This window comes from Jaculus jaculus, chromosome 5, assembly GCF_020740685.1.
Source record: "Jaculus jaculus isolate mJacJac1 chromosome 5, mJacJac1.mat.Y.cur, whole genome shotgun sequence".
NCBI classification, from domain to species: Eukaryota; Metazoa; Chordata; class Mammalia; order Rodentia; family Dipodidae; genus Jaculus; species Jaculus jaculus.
The window spans coordinates 161,676,153-161,699,272 of NC_059106.1; the positions used below are offsets into that span (position 1 = coordinate 161,676,153).

Consider the following 23,120-nt stretch of genomic DNA (forward strand, 5'->3'; position numbering starts at 1 on the left):
GAGTCTCAGGGTGGCCTTGAACTCACAGTGGTCCTCCTACCTCTGCCTCCTGAGTGCTGGGATTAAAGGCGTGCACCACCATGCCTGGCTTTTTATTTTTACTTTTGGTTTTGCAAGGTAGGATCTCACTCTAGTCCAGGCTGCACTGGAACTAACTGTGTCGTCTCAGGGTGGCCTCCAAACTCAATGGTGATCCACCTACCTCTGCCTCCCAAGTGCTGGGATTAAAGGCATGCACCACTATGCCCGGGTTTTTTTTTTTTTTTCTTTTGAGGTAGGGTTTCACTCTAGCCCAGGCTGACCAGTTGTTCACTGGGTAGTCTCAGGGTGTCCTTGAACTCATGAAGAGCCTCCTACCTCTGCCTTCAAAGTGCTGGGATTAAAGGCGTGTGCTACCATGCCCCTCTTATTTAATTTTAAATTTTTAAAATTTATTTTCAAGCAGTTAAAGACGTTCCAGTGCCTGTAGCTATTGCAAATGAACTCCAGACACATGTACCACTTTGTGTGTCTGGCTTTATGTGGACTCTGAGGGATTGAACCCAGGTTGTTAGGCTGCAGGCAAGTGCCTTAACCACTGATCCATCTCTCCATCCCTCACATTATTTTTGAGACAAGGTCTCTCACTGAACTTGGAGTTCATCAATTTCAGTTAGTAGCTGGCAACAAGATCCAGTGGTCCTCCAGTCTCTACCTCTCAGTGCTGATACCTGTCTGGCAAACATTTTACCAGCTGAGCCATCCACCCAGGTCTAGTAGGCTTACTTGATTTGTCATAATTGAACAGGACTTGAATGTGTTTGTGGGTGTGTGTTTGTATTTTAACATTATGCAAGGCACTGTCATTGTCATTTATGCGGGAAAACTGTGAACTTTGCACATTGGTAAGGCCAAGCTCAATAATATAGTTTCTGTACCTATAGAAGTTGCATTCTGTTAGAGGAGAGGAGACTTTTAAAAAGTCATGAGGGCTGGAGAGATGGCTTAGTGGTTATGGCACTTGCCTGCAAAGCCAAAGGACCTTGGTTTGATTCCCCAGGTCCCACATAAGCCAGATGCACAAGGTGTGTCTGGAGTTTGTTCACAGTGGCTAGAGGCCCTGGCATACCCAGTTCACCTCTCTTTCCCTCAAATAAATAAATAAAATATTAAAGAAAAAAAGTCATGATAGTGCTCTAAGAATTGTTTTGCCAGGTGCGCTGGTGGTCGCCTTTAATCCCAGCACTTGGGAGGCAGAGGTAGGAGGATTCCCGTGAGTTCGAGGCCACCCTGAGACTCTGTAGTGAATTCCAGGTCAGCCTGGGCTAGAGTGAGACCCTACCTCGAAAAACAAACAAAAATTTGTTTTCTTTTAGGGGGTTGGGAAGATGGCTCAGCATTTAAAGGTGCTTGCTTGCAAAGCCTGCCACCTCGAGTTCAGTTTCAAAGTCATCCATGTAAACCAAATGAAAAAATGTGTTGTCTGGTATTTGCCAGCAGCAAGAGGCTCTGGTATGCTCATACACACAATTTTTTAAAAGAATTGTTTGCTTTTAAAGACTGACTCATGGGCTGGAGAGATGGCTTAGCTAGCGCTTGCCTGTGAAGCCTAAGGTCCCCAGATCGAGGCACAATTCCCCAGGACCCACGTTAGCCAGATGCACAAGGGGGTGCACGCATCTGGAGTTCGTTTGCAGTGGCTGCAAGCCCTGGCGTGCCCATTCTCTATCTGTCTCTTTCTCTCCCTCTCTCTCTGTCACTCTCAAATAAATAAAAATGAACAAAAAATGTTAAAAAGAAAAGACTGACTGATGATCAAAACTAGACAAGTTCTAAATCTGATGTAGAAGTTCAGAGGAGGGAGAGGCCATGTGAGGGGAATCTTCTTGTTAAGAGCATAGTTTGAGATCGGAGAGACTTCCTCTTTTCCCCCATTTTTACTTCAGAGGACACAGCCTCTCCTGTAATGGGAACATTGCTCTCCTGTAGGGGCAGTAACCAGAGCCTTGTAGACAAGGCAAATGATAGAAACACTTGCATTTCTTTCCCTGAAGAAAGTGAAACCCTGTGATTAGATTTTTATTTTTAATTTTTGTTTTTTTCGAGTAGGGTCTCACTCTAGCCCAGGCTGACCTGGAATTCACTACGTAGTCTCAGGGGGTCCTTGAACTCCCAGCCATCCTTCTACCTCTGCCTCCCAAGTGCTAGGATTAAAGGCACCCATCACGCCTGGCTGGAAGACAATTATCTTTCAGTGAAAAGAGTATAAGAAGTCGAAACCCGGTGCAGCCAAATTGGATTGTTTGTAGTGGTTTTCCTGGTGAAAAAACTTTGAAACGCTTCTCTTCCTTTCCCCAGTGCCCCAAGCATTTGCTAGTAAGGAATATGTGCATGAAATACAAAGGTTGGTGTGACAACTGCAATACTAGATGTTGGGAGAGGCACAGTTTGCCTTCATGTTGCAGTTTCCTCTTGGTATTTCAACATTTGCTGTTCCTAGAGGACTAGGTCAGAACTTGACTGTGCTTGGCCACATTGGCTTGGAACAGTATCAGGCCCTACTGAACATGGTAGTGTAGTGGTGGAGTTATGCTGTGTGTTTCAGCGGTCTGTCTTTTTAAAGCTTGAGGAAGGCAATCACTAAAAATCAGTAAGATTGTAAATCATTACAAATGACATTGATATTAAGCACAGCTTTCCATTTGATAATGTGAATCATCCAAGAATGCTAATGCAGGTTGGAGCATTTCATAGATGACATTTATAGATTGTATATATTTTAAGATTTGAATTTTTTTCTTAACCTCTTTGTATTAGTTTTCTGTGTGTCTGCTGTAACAACTTACTTCAAGCTTAGTGCCTTAAAACAACAAAATTTATTCTCATAGCTCTTGAGCCTAGAACTCCAAACTTGGAATTACTTAGTCTACACCAGGAAGCTCAGGTAGAGAATCTGTTTACTGAACTGCTGGTGGCTGCCAGCACTTCTTGACTTGTGGTTGTGTCACTCAAGTGTGTCTTTCCAGCATCAAGCTGCCTGTTTTTCCTTTGTCTGTATCAGCTCACTGTCCTCATTGTAAAGGATACACACCATGGCCACTTAGGGCCACAGAGCCACCCCAGGTTGGTTTCCTCTTCTCTAGATTTTTAACTCGATCACACCTGAGAAAGCCACTTTTCAAATAAGATAAACTTTATGGGTAGAAATTAGGATCTGGTTTCCTTTATGATTCTCTTGTAAGTGACATGGAAGAGTAGGAAGATTGCTTTTGAAATAATAATTTTTTAGATGTTAACTGTATTCTCAGATACATTAAAAACTGATAGTACATTTTGTAACTTTTCAGTGGTAATTTGATGGTACAAATTTGTGTTCTGATTTGGAGGCAGCTTTCAATTTGTAACATGTTATTTATAACATTAGATCTGAGCTTTTCTATAAATAATAACAGCTAGTCATTCTTTTAAGACTGGTTTAATCTGACTAGTATTTTTAAAATCAGATGTTCATTAAAAATAAGTTAAATTGAGGAAATTATAGAAATTATTGGAACTTATTTTAGGAAGCTTAGAATTTTAATGATGGAGATTTTAAGACACTAGTGAAAAATAGGGTTATGCTTGGTTGAATCACAGGTCAAAATGGATTGTTATTGTTGAATTGCCTCTCTTTTTTTCTGTAGTTGATTATGGATTGCTCTGATAGCTTGTTTTGAATAGGATATTAACTACAGTCAGTGGTATTAAAAGATGGACTCACTTGAAAAGTGTGTATATGATGACAATACTGAGAGGCTGAGCCAGGAGGACTGCCAAAAACTTGAGGCCAGTGGGGCTTCATAGTGAGCTCCAGGCAAACCAGGGCTACAGTGTGCCTCAAAACAAACAACAAAAGATGTATACATTTGAAACGGCAGATGCCGAGGGAGGGTTTCACAGCCATGGGCATACCTATGTAAGTGTTGTTACATTTTATTTTGGTCTAAGCACCTAATACACATTAAAAAATTTCTTTTTTTTTTTAAAGTTAACTTGAATTTTTATTTATTTGGTTTTTCAAGAGTCTTGTTCTTTTTTTAAAATAATTTTTAAAGTTATTTTTATTTATTTATTTAAGAGCAACAGACACAGAGAGAGAGAGAGAGAGTGAGAGAGAGAGAGAGAGAGAGAGAGAGAGAGAGGGAGAGGGAGAGAATGAACGCGCCAGGGCCTCCAGCCACTGCAAATGAACTCCAGATGCGTGTGCCCCCTTGTGCACCTGGCTAACAGGGGTCCTGGGGAGTCGAGCCTCGAACTGGGGTCTTCAGGTTTCACAGGCAAGTGCTTAACCACTAAGCCATCTCTCCAGCCCTAAAAAGTTTCTTTTCAGGTCTGTTACTTGCTTTCTTTCTCCCTCCTCCCAAGGGTAGAGTCTTGCTTTAGTCTAGGCTGACCTGGAATTCACTATGTAATCTCAGGGTGGCCTGGAACTCATGGTGATCCTCCTACCTCTGCCTGGAGTTAAAGGCATGTGCCACCATGCTCTTTCTTAATAGACAAGAGGTTTACCACTTAGTGCTATAGGTCCAGTCCTATTTTTAGTTTTTTGGAAACTTGTAATTTGTTGTCTCCTGGATTGGTTTTGTAGTAAAAGATTTGCTTAATTTTTTTATTTCCCCCAGGCTGGGGATTGAACCGAGGGCCTTGTGGTTGCAAAGCAAACTTTAAACCACTGAGCAGCATCACTTGTCTTGTTGTGTAGTTTGGTAATTGGTGTATGTGTTCATTCATGAACCTGAAGGTTGTTTATATTTTGATGGCTACATACATCTGTTTTCAGCTAGTTAGAGTCAGTTTTGGTCCGAATTTTACTTTTTCTTTTTTAACTTTTTTGTTCATTTTTATTTATTTACTTGAGAGTGACAGAAAGAGGCAGATAGATAGATACATAGAGAGAGAGAGAGAGAGAGAGGGAGGGAGGAAGGGAGAGAAAGAGAGAGAATGGGCGCGTCAGGGCTTCCAGCCACTGCAAACGAACTCCAGACGCGTGCGCCCCCTTGTGCATCTGGCTAACGTGGGTCCTGGGGAACCGAGCCTCGAACAGGGGTCCTTAGACTTCACAGGCAAGCGCTTAACCGCTAAGCCATCTCTCCAGCCCCGAATTTTACTTTTCATTGAGTGCTTTCTCTTTCTTTGCATTCTGTGAGTGTGATGACATAAGTAGTGAGTCTTCTCACCTGCCGTTGCTTGTGTGCACTGTTGCCATGTGTTTTACAGTTACTTAAAACATGTTATATTGTTTTTGCCTCAAACCCATGTTTTTAAACCACTTACAGTTTATTTTTGTTCAAGTAGTAGTTGACTTAATGAAATTGATAGAAGGGTAAAAGGTATTTATTTATGGGAGCTGGGGAGATGGCTTAGAGTCAGAGATGCTTGCAAAGCCTGCTGGCCTGGGCCAGCTAATCTGTTCTGTTGCAGTCAGGTAGTTCATTTGCTGTAGCAAGAGACTGTCTCACAAAAGGTAGAGCACAGACAGAAACCCACCCACTAACTGTTTTAAAGAAGCTATTTATTGGCCAGGTGTGGGGGCTCACTCCTTTAGTCCCAGCCTGGGACTATGGAGTAAGTTCCAGGTCAGCCTGGACTAGAGTGAGATTCTAACTTGAAACAACATAAAGTTATTTATGAAAATATATCCACATTTTTATTAGTTCTGATGCTCTTCGTTCCTTTGTATAGATTTGAATTTCCTTATAATATCCTTTTTCTTTGGTTTGAAGCCAATTTTCTAAAAAATATTTTTAATTATTTATTTTATTTGAGAGAGAGAAAGAGGCAGAAGGAGGGGGGAAGGGGGGAGAGAGAGAGAGAGAGAGGGAATGGGTGTGTCAGAGCCTCCAGTCACTGCAAACAAACTTCAGATGCATGTGCCCCTGTGTGCATCTGGCTTACGTGGGTCCTGGAGAATCAAACTGGGATCTTTTGTAGGCAAATGCCTTAACTGCTAAGGCATTTCTCCAGCCTCTGAAGACATGAAGACATTTCTTTTTTTAAAAAGGAAACCTTTAAATTGACAACTTCCATAAATATAAACAATATATCATGATTATAATACCCACACACCACCTTCCCTTTTGCTCCTCTCAAATCCCTCCTCCACTAAATCTCTTCTTGGAAGAACATTCTTTGTTTTCTTTTTATGAGAGAGAGAGAGAAAGAAAGAAAAAGAGGGAGGGAGGAAAAGGAAAGTCAGGGAGAGAGAGAGAAACATAAAGAGAATGAATTGGCACACCAGGGCCTCTAAGCCACTGCAACAATCTCCAGATGCATGCACCACCTTGTTCATCTGGTTTAGGTGAGACCTGGAGAATAAAGCACCTTAACCACTAAGCCATCTCTCCAGCCCTTGAAAGAACATTCTTGAACATTTCTAGTAATGCAGATCTGTTGACACACTTTTTTTGTCTTAAGAATTTTATGTCAATGTTCATTTTACCCTTGTGTTTGCAGGTCATTTTCATTGAACATAGAATTTGGGATGGGTATGTTTTTGGTTTTCAACACTTTTATGGTATAGTTTCACTCTTTTGGCTTAATTCCTTTCTGCTGAGAAATCAATGTTAATTACAGTTACTATGCCTATGTCCCGATACAAGTAGTGTCATTTTCCCCTCTTTTGTGCTACTTTCAATATTGTTTTGTGTTATGTATGTTGTGTGTGTCTGTGAATGTGTGTGGGGGTGAGTTTGTAGGCCAGAGATCACTCTGCCCACTCTCTAGTTACTTTTTTTTGTAAATATTTTAGTTTTTATTTATTAGTGAGTGAGCGAGCGAGCGAGAGAGAGAGAATGGGTGCACCAGGGCCTCCAGCCACTGCAAACAAACTCCAGATTCATGTGCTACCTTGTGCATCTGGCTTATGTGGGTCCTGGGGAATTGAACCAAGGTCCTTTGGCTTTGCAGGTAAATATGCCTTAACTGCTAAGCCATTTCTCGAGTCCTCCAGTTACTTTTTGATAGTCTGTCACTGAAACTCTCCAGCCCACTGAAATAATTTTGGTGAGGGCTACAGGGGATCAAGGTAGGATCTCACTCAGGGTACCCTCAAACTCATGGTGATCCTCCTACCTCTGCCTGCCAAGTTTTAGGATTAAAGGTGTGCATCATCAGGCCCGGCTTATTTTATTTTACTTACTTATTTTTTTTTTTTTGAGGTAGAGTCTCACTCTAACCCAGACTGGCTTGGAATTCACTATGTAGTCTCAGGGTGGTGGCCTTGAACTCATGGTGAACCTCCTTCTGCCTCCTGAGTGCTGGGATGTCAACATGTGACACCATACCCAGCTCTGGCTTATTTTTTTTTTAAATACTTCATCATTATTTATAATTCCTTGTTTATAACTCATTACCTTAGTATTTTACAAAGTTTTTTCAAATGTCTTCTTTTTATTTTTAGAGCAATTAAAAAAACTTTTATTTTTAATTAATTTATTTGAGAAAGAAAGGGAGATAGAGAAAGATAGAAAAAGGTAGAGAGAGAGAGAATGGACACATCAGGGCCTCCAACCATTGCAAACAAATTCCACACACATGCACCACTTTGCATCTGGCTTACGTGGGTGCTAGGGAGTTTTACCTGGGTCCTTTGGCTTTGCGGGTAAGTGCCTTAACTGCTAAGCTGTCTCTCCAGCCCATCAAGTATCTTTTTTAAAAAATCATTATTTTCATTTTTTTGAGGCATGCTCAATAGACTGCCTTTTATGTTTTTAAAATGAGAGTGAAAGAGACAGGAAAAAAGAATTGGCATGCCAGGGCTTCTAGCCACTGCTATCGAACTCAAGATGTGTGTGCTGCCTTGTGCGCATGTACGACCTTGTGCGTTTGTGTCACTGTGTGTCTGGCTTACATGAGACCTGGAGGGTCAAAAGTGAGTCCTTAGGACTTCCCAGGCAAGCACCTTAACTGCTAAGCCATCTTTCTTGCTCTAATAGGTATTTATTTTTATTTTTTATTTTTTCTTAATAGGTATTTTAAATGCATGTGTATAGTTGAGTGCATGTGGGTGCATGTGTGTGTGTGTGGGGGGGGTGCACAGGGAGGCCCATAAATACCCTTAGGTGTCATTCTCCAGTGTTGTTTCTTTCAGATATTGTCCACCCTTTTTAAAAACAATATTTTTAAATACACACACATGGGGGTTGCTATGGGCACACCAGGGTCTCCTGCCACTGCAAATGAACTCCTGATGCATATTCCAGTTTGTGTATATGCCTTTATATGGATATTGGGAAATTGAACCCAGGCCATTGGGCTTTTGCAAGCAAGTGTCTTCAACAGTTGAGCAACCTCTCCAGCCTCAGCTGTCCACTGTTGACTTGAATATGCCAATTGGCTTAGACTGGCTCGTGAGCAAGCCCTAGGGGTTCATCTTTCTCCACCTTATCATTGGGATTAGGTGCACTTACTACTACCAGGAGTTTTTAGTGATTTTTGGTACTTGAGCTCAGGTCTATATGCTTGCAGGGAAAATACTTCACTTCCCCAGCCCTACATAATAGTTTTTTAAACTCATGCAGTTACTATTTGCAGCATAAATAATAGTCTTTATGCTGTTTTCATTGAATTGAGGTATAGGGCTGAAATAATAAACTCATTTGTTCCACTTTTAGTTTATCTTAAATAATTAAACAGTTGAACTAACTTTAACCCAAGCAACCCAAAACAGATGTTTTGGAGATGGGTTGGTTTGATGGTTATGGTTTTCTTTTTGTCCTATTTTCATAGTAAGCTGTGGCTGTAGAAATTGGCAACTTCTGGGGGTAGGGAGGTTGGTGAGCAGTACAGAGTTGCCAGGGTTCAGTTCTACATGAGACATAGTGGGCTAGGAGTGGTTGTCATGCTATAAAAAAATCTTGTGGCAGAGATTTGGAGTCATGTCTGTAGGGGTATAGTAGACTTTTTCAGGGAGAAAGTATTGGCAGACAGAAGTGTATCTAGAAATAGAATAGTTTTAGCAAAAAGTGACATTTGGGAAATAAATGTTCATTGTGGTTCAATTGTAGGTTTCTGAGAAAGCGTGTAGTAGTATACAGTAGTTGTGTAAATAACAAAGGTAGAGGTATAGTAATCTAATGACAACAGTGCAGCAGATTGTTTCACATTGTTGTTTTTATTTGTTTTTTAAGGTAGGGTCTTGCTCTAGCCCAGGCTGACCTGAAATCCACTATGTAGTCTCAGGGCGGCCTTGAACTCACAGCGGTCCTCCTCCCTCTGCCTCCCAAGAGCTGGGATTAAAGGTGTTCCTCTTTCTGTCTTTCTGTCTGTCTGTCTGTCTGTCTGTCTCTCTCTCTCTCTCTCTCTTTTTCTACCTCTGTCTCCCAAGTGCTGGGATTAAAGGTGTTTCCTTCCTTCCTTCCTTCCTTCCTTCCTTCCTTCCTTCCTTCCTTCCTTCCTTCCTTCCTTCCTTCCTTCCTTCCTTTCTCTCTCCCTTTGTTTGTTTGTTTCTTTTTCTTTCTCCCCCCCTCCCTCACTCTCTATTTTTTTTTTTTTTTTTTTAAGGTAAGGTCTCACTCTAGGATTTCACTGTGTAGTCCTGAGAGTGGCTTCAAACTCATGGCAATCCTCCTACCTCTGTCTCCTGAGTGCTGGGATTAAAGGCATATGCCACCACACCTGGCTAATGTGAAAATTCTTGCAGATGATCCAAAAAAATCAAGAAAAAGCTAGTTTAGAGCCATTTCTGGTAGTTTTCCTCATGTAGTTATAAAAGCTATTTTACAATATTTTAACATGAGCTATACCATATGTCATAATTTCTTTGTGTTAAACATTTATATTCTGGGCTAGAGAGATGGCATTTGCCTACAAAGCCAAAGGACCCAGGTTCAACTCCCCAGAACCCACTTAAGCCAGATGCATAAGGGGGTGCATGCGTCTGGAGTTTGTTTGCAGTGGCTGGAAGCCCTGAGCGGCCCATTCTCTTTCTGTCTCTTTCTTTCTTTCTCTCTCAAATAAAAAAATTACATTCTAAATTTTCCATTTTGAATAGCAAGCTTTTGCATATGAACTTTGTATTTTCTGTCAAATGAGTGTCTAAAAGTAAAGATTGATAATATGCAAGAGTACAAAGGGAACATCAATTAGCTCTGCAGATATATAGAGTACAATGATGAAGGCATGCTGTTGTCAGTGTCTGCGTACACTACGCTTGAAGATCATCTATTGAGGAATAAAACTTGGGATTTAATAAGGATTGAGAATATCGATGTTCAATTGAAGGTGAAGCTGAGGAGAAAGTGTTGTTGAAGAGTGTTTTGCAACCTGAACAGCTATTTCTGATTTTGTTTTTAAAAACAATGAAGGGGGTGGGCAGCTTGAGTTTATATTGGTACAGAGGAATTTAGGAGATAACTAGTGGCTGTAACAAAAGTAGTTTATCACAAGATTTATTCTTTGAAAGTGATAAACTTTTACTGCATGAAGGAATTTATTCAGTTGATGACCTTTACTCATAAAACTTAGTAATTTTACTTCAGTTTATTAAGTTCGATCTTATATGAAAACTAGAGAGTGGTGTTATATTAGTTTGGGTTTATAGTTTACTTAAAGTATTGCTCCAAACAAGATCACAAGTCCTGCCCTACAGTGGGTGGACTATCATGCTGTGAGCAGTTGATTTAGTTGAGGTCAAAGGATTTGACATGCAGGAAGGAGTAGATATATTGACATGAACAAGTAAGTCCTCCTGTTAGGATTGTGATAGTGTGACTGCTGATAACAGTATTGTACTAGTAATTTTTACATTCCATTGATCAGGAAAATCATGGGATAAAAATTTTAAGGTTTAAAATTTTAGGCTTTGCATTTTTTAAAATTTCTTTTTATTTGAGAGAGAGCGAGATAAAGAAAGAGGAGAAAGAGGCAGGCAGAGAGAATAGGTTTACTGGGGTCTTTAGCCAATGCAAATGAACTCCAGAGTCATGCAACCCTTGATACATCTTGCTTTACGTGGGTGCTGGGTAATGAAACTCTGGTTTTCATCTTTGCAAACAAGCTCCTTAACTGCTGAGCCACCTCTACAGCCCTGTTTGAATTTTGTTTCATTCCAAAATACACATTAATTTTTGAAAACGTAGAGGAATAGAATGGTATATTTAAGTTCCTCTCTATACATATAACAATTTATATTTCATTTATGACCTGCCACTTTTATTGTGTATATAGATAATTTTCTTTTGAAATACAAATTAGTATTATTTGTGTACTGCTTCATAATCACTTTCCCTCCTCAAATAGTATGTTATAATTACTCCACTGTTCTAGTCTATTCACTGAACCTCTGTGATAGGAGACAATAGCACTTCTTACCAAACAGTAGATGGTGTCAGTATTACAACTATATAACATAATAGTTAACAAAATATACTGGTAGATAGTGCTGTGAAATAAGATATGTTGAAAAAACTAAAAGTTTAAAATAAAAGAGAGCTGAGAGACTATTGCTTGGCATGAACAAGGGCCTGTGTTCAATCTCAGTAACCTACCACAGAATGTTTTGGAAGTCTGTTCACGTTTTCTGAATGTTGATCTTTGGTGTGCTGTCTGGAGTTAGTTTGTGGAGCTACTGGTATTGTTGACTCCATCAGGCCTAGGGGTCCTTAATCCTAGAGGTCATCTATGTTCTCTCCAGCCATTCAAATGGTCATGGAGAAGAATAATAGAGGCTTGAGACATTCGTAAATTGATGGTACTTAGGAATACGTTTGGAGTTGATAAATCATTGAACTGGGGCAGTGGATCAGCAATTAAAGACTATTAGTTTGCAAAGTCTGCCAGTTTGGGTTCATTTCCCCAGCACCCATCTACAGCTGGGCAGGCCTTCATTTGTAGTGGCAAGAGATCCTGCTGAGTACTCACGTATACACACATGTGCCCACATGTGCATAAATAAGTACATAGATAATCCTTTTAAAAAAGTTATGATGGGACTGGAGAAATGGCTCCAGCAGTTAAGATGCTTGGCTGCAAAGCCTATTCTAAGTTTCAATTTTTCCCCAGTTCCCACAAAGAGCCAGATTCACAAAGTGGCACATGTATCTGGAATTCATTGGCATGGTCTCCCCCCACCCTGCTTGCAAATAAATGAATAAAAATATTTTTTAAAGGTATGATGGCTCATACCTGTAATCCAGTGCTAGGCTGAGGCAACAGGTTTGCCATGAGTTTAAGGTCTGTCTGGGCTTGCAAAATGAGTTCTATGCCAGTCTGAGCAAGCAAGACCCTATCTCAAAATCCCAAAAGTAAACAAAAATAGGCAAAAATAAATCAGCAGTGTCTAATGAAGTTGCTGTAAAATGATGTTCCGGGAGGAGAGATGGGAAGTTAGAGCATATGTGATTCAGGCACAATGAGTTAACATAGTAATGTGGCCATCCAATAACTTGCTGGACTGATACTGACTGAAAAGTGATGGCAGAGAAAAGAGCTGAGAAAAGAGATCAAATATTTACTTCATTTTTTTTTTTTAATGAGAGAGGAGAGAGAATTGGTGCATCAGGGCCTCTGGCCACTGCTATTGAACTCCAGGTGTGTGTGCCACCTTGCGCACATGTGTCCTTGTGTGCTTGTCATATGTGGGTTCTGGGAGAGTAGAACCTGGGTCCTTACGCTTCACAGGCAAGTGCTTTAACTGCTAAGCCATCTCCAGTTCAAGATCAAATAATTCTATTAGAGAAAAGATGTTAAATGGAGAGAGTGGTCAGGGAGTCCGCCTATCTGAGGTTAGGACTAAAAGCGGAAAAGCGATTTAAAACTTATTTGGAGTATAATAGGTATACTAAAATATAAGAATGCAAAGTTAATGATAACTTTGAAGGAAAGTAGTGACGTGTGTAACCAGAGTTTTAGGGCACAAGCCCTTGCTCTGGGAGTTCCATTCCACTGATTAAAGAGATGAGTAGTGATGAAGGGTAGAGAAAGATTTAACCAGCATGCACAGTGCAAAGGGGGGCAGCTCAGAGCCTTGTACCCCCAAGTCTGTCTTTGGGGCACTAATAGAACCTTGGGTTTAACTGGAGGAGGGAGTGGGGCAGCAGGTTAAGTGCTGTGGCCTGGTTGGGTTCTGCTTCACCAGAAGTTTTTATTGCTTATGTGGGAACAAGCTGGTCTCCTGAGATGAAGATTTTTGTTTCAGGGCACAGCCTTTCTGTCATGGACAGTTGGCCTTATTTGGGAGTTTGGGAAGTTGTCTTGGAACATTCTGCTGTTCTGGAATCTAAGGTGACCTCAGGTTTAGGATAATGACTGGAGACCTTTAGGTGCCTTTTGGGGGTCTGGAAAAGGACACTATAAAAAGCTGAAAGATTCCTATTTATGTGCCTTTAACCTTGAAGGGGGGTGGACAGGTATCAGATCACCAGTTTTTAGTTAATGCATTTTTAAGTAATGAACACACTTAATGTGTAGAGATGAACAAGTGATCCAAATTAGAGTAGACAGATGCAGAACGAAGGGGAGATGTCAGACTTTCACTCTGCCTTTAGTTACCTTGTGGGCCTGAGTGAGGAGTCAGTTTCATTCTAGCAAAAGTAGTTTATTAAGTTCCTGTTACCATAACATTACTCTGTAAATTCCATAAAGGTATTGCAAGGGAAATAAGCAAAACTACACTGTGTTACTACTACTCTCAGTAATGGACTTAGTGGATAAGATGTTAGTGATAGTATGTACTCTTGGTTGTTTTTTTTTTCTTGTTTCTGAAATGATAGTTAAAAGCAATGATTTATAAAATTACACGTAATTACATATGTAAGTATATGTAGCCAAGTATATGTGTACGTGCACTGATGTAAATTAATTATATAAATTTATATATAAAGTCATATATGTGAATCTGTTGTACTTTTAGACCTTCCTGTTTACAAAAGTCAGTGCAACCGGAAAGGATAGAGTAAGGGAATTTTTTTTTTATTTTTATTTTTAAAATTTTTATTAACATTTTCCATGATTATAAAATATATCTCATGGATGTAAGGGAATTTTTAAGATCATGTATTAACACTAACTGTGAGAAAGGCTTGCGAGTTACTGATTGATTCAGCATGTTCTTCCTAAATGTCTTCGGTTTGCTAGATAATGCTTCCTTTAGGGGTACACAAATGAATGAGATTACCCAAGAGATTTCCAGCTTGAGCTGAAAAATATGACAGTAGATTGCCTTAAACACTGGATGTGAACCTTGTTTGGCTCCCAGAGAACCTACAGAACATCTGCTGCCCCTTTAAGTTCTTAAGGTCCAGAATCTGTTTGAGTAGAAGTAAGTTCCAATTTATAATTTATAGGTTACCTAAATTGTTAAGCAAGCACATCAGTGAAAAAGTCACCTCTGTGTTTTGTTCATACCACTTTGCACTTAATTTATATTAGCAAAATGAGTAGAGGCAAGCTCCAAGGTTCAGAATTACTTCATAGTTATGAGAAAATGGAACAAGACATGGATTGCTTGCCCGGAAGTGCTGGCTCAGACTGTATTTACATGGTGCACCCTATTCAAAGTGTTACACTTGTTGATATAAAGATAACAATTCTAAGAAAAGGAGTAATTTTTATCACCAACTCCCGAGTGCTGGCATTAAAGTCGTGTACCACCAGGCTTGGCCGCCCTCCCCTTTTTGAGTAGGGGAAATAGTGGGAGAGTATAAATTGCATTAAACACAGTGGCGGAGAACAGTGGTTTTGGACTCACACTGTTTGAATTTGAATCTTCCCTCACTCTCTGCCATTGGTTATATATAATTTGGGGTAAATTAATTTCTCTGGGCCTTAGTGTCCTCATCTGTAACAATGAAGGTGATGGTGTGAGTTATGTAATTATGAGGATTAAGTGAATTAAACTATGAGGGCTGTTAAAAAGGCACCTCATGCAGTGAAACATGACTGGAGATTGAAGAGTTCACTGAGCTCTTGGAATTGGTTCTTGAACTCTGCTGAGAGCTGGACAAGAAAAAGCCAGCTGGTGGGGGGTGAGGGGGCAGAGTAGAAGACAATGTCAGGTATCATTCCTCTTGGGCAGTGTTCACAGTTTTTGAAAAAGCATTTTTTCATTCGCTTGGAAATTGCTAATTATGCCATATAGGATGGCCAATAAGTCCGAAGTATCCTCCTGCTGCTGCCTCCTTGGCCCTGGATTTATAGGTGTCCCCATAGCTGGCTATTTTTTTTTTTACAAACTAATTTCTAATTGTTTATTAACTTATTTTTTAAGAAGTATTTGAGACAGAAGAGTGAATACCATTGTCTGAAGTCAAACTTGACATAATTGGTTTCTGGGTTCTTGCATTGTAGTAATTTTTCCAATGATTTGGGTGATCCTTAATGGGAGACATCTTAGGGTGGTGAACTTTGGTGTGTGACCAAAGTTAATAAACTGAGAACCTCTGACCTGTTAATTTCTTTGACCCTTGTTTTCCACATTGATGAAAGAGAGGCAACACTACTTCCTTGTTAGATTACATGTGTCAACATGTATTCAGGGTGTCAGCTGAGTAGTAAGTTTTCTTTCCTTGTGTTTTAAAAATATATTATTTACTTAATTATTTGCAAGGAGGGGGCAGGGGGGAGGGAGAAGAGAGAGAAGAGAGAGGATGGGCACACCAGGGCCTCTAGCCACTGTAAACGAACTTCAGATGCATACACCCCCTTGTGCATGTGGCTTACGTGGGCACTGAGGAATCGAACTAGGGTTCATTGGCTTTGCAGGCAAGCACCTTAACTGCTATCCTATCTCTCCAGCCTTCCCTGTATTTTTACTAATAATTTTCATGTGATGCTACACATTCCAAAGTTTTGTGGGATATTGTCCCACCCCCTTTTTAAGGTCCTGACTTTTCTAGCAATTTTGAGGGAAGAGAGGGGCGGGGAGGGAGAAGTTGATACTTTTCAGAATTTCACTAGAAGTCCCTTGCTAAGGTAACTACCTCATTTCTGTAATGCCACTTGATCCCATTGAGAACTAGACATGAGAATTTATTTTCTTGTGGGTTAAATATCAAAACCTTGGCATTTCTTTCTTTTCGCTCTGACTCCTTTACACCTCTTGACCTTCTTGAAAATCTGTTTCTCAAATTACATGGAAATAAGACATTTTCTTCAGTTACTTCTTTTAATTTGTACTAAAGGAATGCTAACTAGCATTATAACAATATAATTTTTAGATAATCACATTGCAATTTTAATCCTTGGAATTAACTTTTAGATATGCTTTATGGTCTTTTTTCTTTTTTCTTTTGGATTTTCGAGGTAGGGTTTCACTCTAGTCCAGGCTAACCTGGAATTCACTGTGTAATCTCAGGGCGGCCTTGAGTACATGGTGATCCTCCTACCTCTGCCTCCCGAGTGCTGGGATTAAAGGTGTGTGCCACCACGTCTGGCTGCTGCTGCTGCTGCTGCTGCTGCTGCTGCTGCTGCTGCTTCTTCTTTTTTTTTTTCCTGAGGTGGGGGTCTTATTCTAGCCCATGCTGACCTGGAATTGACTGTATAGTCTTAGGCTGGCCTTGAACTCACTGCAGTCATCCTATTTCTCCCTCCTAAATGTTGGGATTAAAGGTGCTTACCACTATACCCGGCTTTATGTTCTGTTTGTATCTTTCTTCCCAGCTGCTTATCTTCAGTTGGTACCTTCTGAGCCATCTAAATTGTTCTATTGAATTCCATTGTACATACTATTTTATTAAAAGTTTAAAAAAATTTTGCCCATGTCTTCATATATGTGTATGTATCTGTAGGTACATCTGGTGTCTTGCTGCTGCAAATGAACTTTGTATGCATGCTTTTGTACATGGCTTTATGTGGTGGCTAGAGAATAGAAGCTTGGGTGAGCATACTTTGTAAGCAAGTGCCTTGAGCCATCTTCCCAGCCCTTATTTTTTTTTTTTATGTAGGCATGACTTAAGTTGTGAAGTATAAATATGATAATATATACTATATAGGTAAAATAAAAGAGAAATAGGAAACAACTATGTACTTGGACTTAGCTTAATCAGCTTAATAAACCCATACCTAACCAGTATGTTTGAGACTCCTTGTGTTTTCTTCTGCTACTTGATAGTTTCTTAATGGCTTTAAGTTTTTACTTTGGTGTCATTACTAAACACTGTGACATGCATTCCACTTGACGACAGGAGTTCATTAGTTCCTGATTTAATCTAGGTGAGCCATATCATGCAGTGCATTCATTTTCAATTACAGTCTTGCCTTGTGATGTGTGTTGGTTAGTATTAGTTCTATAAATGCCATTATATCAGTGCTTTTAATTAAATATCTTCATAGTCTCTCCTCAGAGACAAAGCTCAGCTTACCTGAATGTGCTACTTGATTCACAATCTGTTACCATGGTATCCCTGAAGAAACACTGTCATTTAATTTTTTGCCATGATTTTCAGACAACTAAAATGTAGTTGATAAGTTTAGCTTCAGAAAAACACATAAACTTAGTTCTTGGACTATTATATTGCCTTTGGCAAAATGTGTGAACTTGAACACATTGTAAACAATGTTGAGAATGATGAGACTCTTGTAAGGATTGTGTGTATTTTTAAATGTTTACTCATCTATTTCAGAGAGAGAGAGAGAGAGAGGTGGGGGGAGAATGTGAGTGAGTGAACAGGAGAATGGGCACACCAGGGCCTCTGTCAGCTGCAAACGAACTCCAGAGGGCTACCTTGTGCCATCTGGCTTACATGGGTCCTGTAGAATCGAACCTGGATCCTTTGGCTTTGCAGGCAAGCACCTTAACCACTAAGCCATCCCTTCTACCCATGGATTATAAGTGTTTTCTAGTAGTGCCTGCTCCATAGTTTGCAAACGACCTCATTTATGGGCGGAAAGGGTCAGATTTAATATATGTATTTTTCAGAAATAGAAAAAAAAAAAAGACTGTCTATAGAGTTTTAGGTTTTTTAGAAAGAAAATCATACCGATAGTTTGGCTACAAGGTCTTTTGGTGTTTGGAGTTATCAAAGTTTGGTGAGGACTGGAGAGTTGACCTAGCAGTTAAAGGCACTTGCTCACAAAATCTGGTAATGCAGGTTTGATCCCCCAGTACCATGTAAAGCCATATGCACAAAGTGGCACATACATATGTTGGTGGTTATTTGCAGTGGCAATAGGCCCCGGTGCACCATCACTCAGTATGTTATGGATTATTCGCTGCAAAAGCCTGGATTGCATTATATGTGTGATGTGTTGAGAGGAGTACTGATGTTGGGTGATTCTGCAATTTGTTAATGAAATAATCCTTTCATTTCTAACAACTTTTAATAAAGAGACTGCTATATTATCTGATACCTTTTATTTTCTAGAATTTTAGAAATAATTCTTTCATTTCTAACAACTTTGAATAAAGAGACTGCTATATTATCTGATTCCTTTGATTTTTTTTTTTTTAGAATTTTAGAATTTTTATTTTTTAGTAATACTATCTGTGTCTATTGAATCCATTCAGGTTGGCATGGTGCACATAACACTAAATTTTTATAGGTAAACAATATGATATCAAGAGCTAATGGATTTGAATATATATGTGTGTGTGTACATACACATACACATCCATCCATACACATATACATATACTGCATACCCACAAACACACACACATAGTTAACATAGGTAGAGACTGGATTTAAATTTTTTTCTTTTTGGTCTATGTCTATCTCTTTCGGCCTGGAACTTGCCAAGTAGTTCGCACCGGAATCAAGCATGTGCTGCGATGCCCGAAGTTTCTACATGAGTATTGGAGATAGAATTCGGGTTCTCATGCTTGTCAGGAAGGTACTTCCAGTCCCCCTACCCTAGTCTGTTTCTTAATAACAGCACTTCCTGACCTGGAACGATAGTTCTTTAGGAATGAATCTCGAATATAGGGAACGATATCAGACACAGGCATTTCCTAATTTAAAAATAATTCACACATTTTGTCCCTGTGCTCAGCTTCTTCCCATTGAAGTGTTTTTCTTGCTGCCATGTGGAGTAGGACAGAGGTGGTACTTTTCACTTGAGAGTTCAAAATTTAGATGCAGAAATAAGTGACAAACAGACATATTTGGGGACTATTAATAGAGACCCAAATCTATATTATAGCCTACTTGCCTAAAAATGTCTTTCTTCAAGTTACCTGAGTATTTAAAAATATTATTCTACAGTACTATTTGGAATTTTACCAATAAAAAGTTCATTTGGACTAATTAGTATCCTGGTTGGACTTTTTTTTTTTTTTTTTTTTTTTTGGTGGTAGGGTGTCTCTCTAGCTGACCTGGAATTCACTATGTAGTCTCAGGATGGCCTTGAACTCATGGCTGTCATCCTTCCTCTGCCTCCCAAGTGCTGGGATTAAAGGTCTGCTGTACCACGCCCAGCTCCATTGCAAATATTAATCTGTGTGTGTGTGTGTGTGTGTGTGTGTGTGTGTGTGTGTGTCTGTCTGTCTGTCTGTGTGTGTCTGTGTGTGTTCTTCCTTTCACTTAACCTGACGTGGACTCCACTGAGGCAGTAAGGTGGAGGTGACCAAGCGCATTACTGAGGAGGGTGCTTGGGACGCTACTATGTGTGGTATAGAGGTCCCAGAACACCAACAACAGAGCCCATCTTAGAGGATCCAGAACTAAATAAAAATTTGCATTTCTTTGCCAGAGTCCATCGCGTCTATGACTTAATTACATCCTTTTTGCTTTTCACTCTTTTAATTTTATTTTAGGTTAATGTACAGACTAACCACTATCAATAGATTTTCTTTTTTTTAAAATTTTTATTTATTTATTTGAGAGCGACAGACACAGAGAGAAAGACAGATAGAGGGAGAGAGAGAGAATGGGTGTGCCAGGGCTTCCAGCCTCTGCAAACGAACTCCAGACGCGTGTGCCCCCTTGTGCATCTGGCTAATGTGGGACCTGGGGAACCGAGCCTCGAACCGGGGTCCTTAGGCTTCACAGGCAAGCGCTTAACTGCTAAGCCATCTCTCCAGCGCTCAATAGATTTTCTTTTGGCTAGCTTGGGACCTAGGACAACATAAGCAACATTATTTGTAATACTTACTGAATTTTACAGTATCTATTAAAAATACTTGCTTTTGACTTAACTCATTTGTAAGGTAGGTTTTCACCTGTGTTTGTATTGGCATCTTCTGCTGTTACTGGTATTGTCAGTTGATAGATAGCATTGAGAGGGATGGCAGTTTTCCGTCACTCATTATGGAATTTGCTGATCAATCATGAATGGAAGCATAAGTAGGGAAGAAAGTTAGAATTATGATAAAATAGAGAAATCACTTGAAGAGCAAAGTACCACTTGGGGGGAGGACATTCCTTTTGATAATTGTCTTTGAACTTGAACTCCAAATAACTTTGGTAGATTGACATTCTCTGTTATAGGTAACTTTACCTTGATAAGAAGATACTATAAAAGCAAATTCATACTCATATAGATTTGTGAGTTAAAGCTTATGAAGCATAGTCTATTTCTCTTAAATTACATAAAATTTGTGGAGTAGTAATGCTCACTTGATACCTAGAAATGTCTGAAAGGTTTAATGGTCACCAGCACAACTTAAAACTGTTTTGCTTTCCTTAGTACTTTAATACTTTACATCATTTATATGTACATTTAATTAATGAATATGGAAAACAAACAAGCTTAAATATTTGTAACCTAATTTTACAAATTTGAAATAATTTTATGTGTTTGGATAGTAGTTACATTTAGATAGTCTTCAATTAAGGGTAATTGACTTGCATCGTTATATCTTATCATAATTTGTTTTTCTTCACACAGTGTTATAGTTTTGCCGCTGGATCTTCCCTCCCTTCCCCCACCCCATCAGGATGATATGAGACTTGAAAGAAGACGATGCATACAGGTGACTCATGTTTTGAAATACAGTAGAACTGTGGCTAAGAGAATGTGAGAACTGATGGTGTATTGTGAATCACAGAGCTTTCTGATGAAAATCATTTAGTGGGGGGATTATTTAGATCAGTAAATGCAAATGTGCTTATTGGACTTTATTATGGGACTCAGTTTGACAATGAGATTTTTAAAATACTTTTTTTGTTATTCAAATACAAATATAACATAGTAATTCCTAGTACTTAAGTGTCTTAAAAGTTGGCTTATTTTTAATGGGAGTTAAAATTTTTCTGTTTTAAAAATAAATGTCATTTACCTTTATGGTTGAATAGTTGTCTCCCTTCATCCCTTTTACAATATAGCAAATCTTTCCTGAGAGTAGATGCTAGTAGTATAATTTTTAGTTAGAGTGACAATTAAGATTTAAGAACTCCTATAAAATGTGCAATGCATTGAGAAAATATGGTATGGGACTTGTATTTCTTTGTTCCTTTACATCATTCATTTGTTTTCCTCCTTTCTCTAGCCCTTTATCTGCTTGTCATTTGTATTTCTAGGTGAGCAGCAGTGTGAAATAAGTGGTTTTTGAAAGCTTGGTTGTTTTTGCTTATTTTTTGAATTGAAGTGGTCTTACTGGTGTAAGGAAAAGTAGAGGCTACTCCAAATGTTGCTGTGTTCAAAAATTGAAAATAGAGTGAAGCCCATGGATCATGTGTTACCTTTTAACTTGTAAATTAAGTCAGGTAGATTGTGAGGTTATTTATTAAAGCTAATTGATTTGTGGTAGATTTTGTCAGATTTTTATTATAGTTAGAAATTAATATTTGATTTTTTTTGTTTGTTTGTTTTTCGAGGTAGGGTCTCACTCTGGTCCAGGCTGACCTGGAATTAACTCTGTAGTCTCAGGGTGGCCTTGAACTCATGGCGATCCTCCTTCCTCTGCCTCCCGAGTGCTGGGATTAAAGGCGTGCGCCACCACTCCCGGCTAGAAATTAATATTTGAAAATGATTTTTAACTAAAATGAAATAATTATAGTGATCTCAAATAGATATCACATTATTGGTGTGGCTATATTGTGATTGCTTTTTATTTTTACTCATCTGTATTTTCTTGAAGAAATAAATATATTTTTTTTCTTGATTTCCTGGGGCTTTTTAAAAACCAGTGTTTCCAACATACCATTTTGTGTGAAGCAATCTGATCGACTGTAGCATTTGTAATTAGCTTAGAAGTCAGGTTATACTTTACATGGTGGACTCACCATGTACAAGATTCTGATGGGAGCTCTGTGTTTAGTCAAAAAGTGACTGCATAATCATATCTCCCATGCATCTTGCAATTACTTGCAATATAGACAGGCCAACTTATTGCAAGTCTTCTGAGAATATTAAAATCAACATGGTGCTGAGACAAATATCATTGTCATAGAATAGTAAATAGGCATATTTGCAGAAACATTCAGAATTTATGAGGAATTTTTTGTTGCCAGATGTTGTAAGCTTGGCCTTTGGGTATATGGGTGCTTTCTCAGCACTCTTGGCTCCCAGGCTGCTTCCTGGGCCCCACCTTGCACCTTGTTGTTACCAAGAAGATGCTCACTTATGTGTTCTTGTTAGCTAATAGATTTGTCTGTGAATGTTAAGGAATTTGGAAACTTTCTCCTTGATGAATTTTCAGGTGTCAGAGTTGTTTATCTTCACAAGATATAAAGGGTACCCAAATAACTTTTCTTCTTCAAGGACTTATAGTCTTAATGGAGTTAAATTACTGAAGAGTGCTTATTACCTTCTAAAATTGATTTAGATAACTTTATGAATGTTAGAATTTAGAAAAATTCTATAGATTCATATTTATGATATAATCCAGTCTTATTTGGCCTTATAAAATATACATTTATTGCCTTAGAAAGGAAAATGTAACCTAAGAAAGATCTTTTTTGCATAAATGTATTTTTATATTGATAACTTCCATAATTGTAGACAGTAACCCATGGTAATTCCCTTCCTGCACCCACTTTCCCCTTTGAAACTCCACTATCCATCATACTCTATACCCCTCTCAATCAGTCTGTATTGTATTCTGATGTTATCGTCTTTGCCTTCTATTATGATAGTTTTGTGTAGGTAGTGTCAGGTGCTGATCCAGGCTATTTTGTGTCTGGAGGAGTAAGGAGTCCTACCCTTCCTTTGGTTCTTACATTCTTTCTGTGGAGTCTTCAGCAGTAGGGTCTTACCATCTATTCATGGTGGGAAACCAAGAGCCT

General features: G+C 39.1%; 1 protein-coding gene across 3 annotated transcripts in view; it reads left to right on the forward strand.

Annotated features, from left to right (window-relative positions):
- Window positions 1-23,120, forward strand: part of Dyrk1a (dual specificity tyrosine phosphorylation regulated kinase 1A) — a 145,264-nt gene that overhangs the window by 31,515 nt on the left and 90,629 nt on the right. For all 3 annotated transcript variants that reach the window (XM_045149144.1, XM_045149143.1, XM_045149145.1), the window contains exon 2: window positions 20,782-20,866. In XM_045149144.1, coding sequence (XP_045005079.1) covers window positions 20,857-20,866 — 10 coding nt within the window. In that variant the 5' untranslated portion in view covers window positions 20,782-20,856. The remainder of the gene's footprint in view (window positions 1-20,781; window positions 20,867-23,120) is intronic.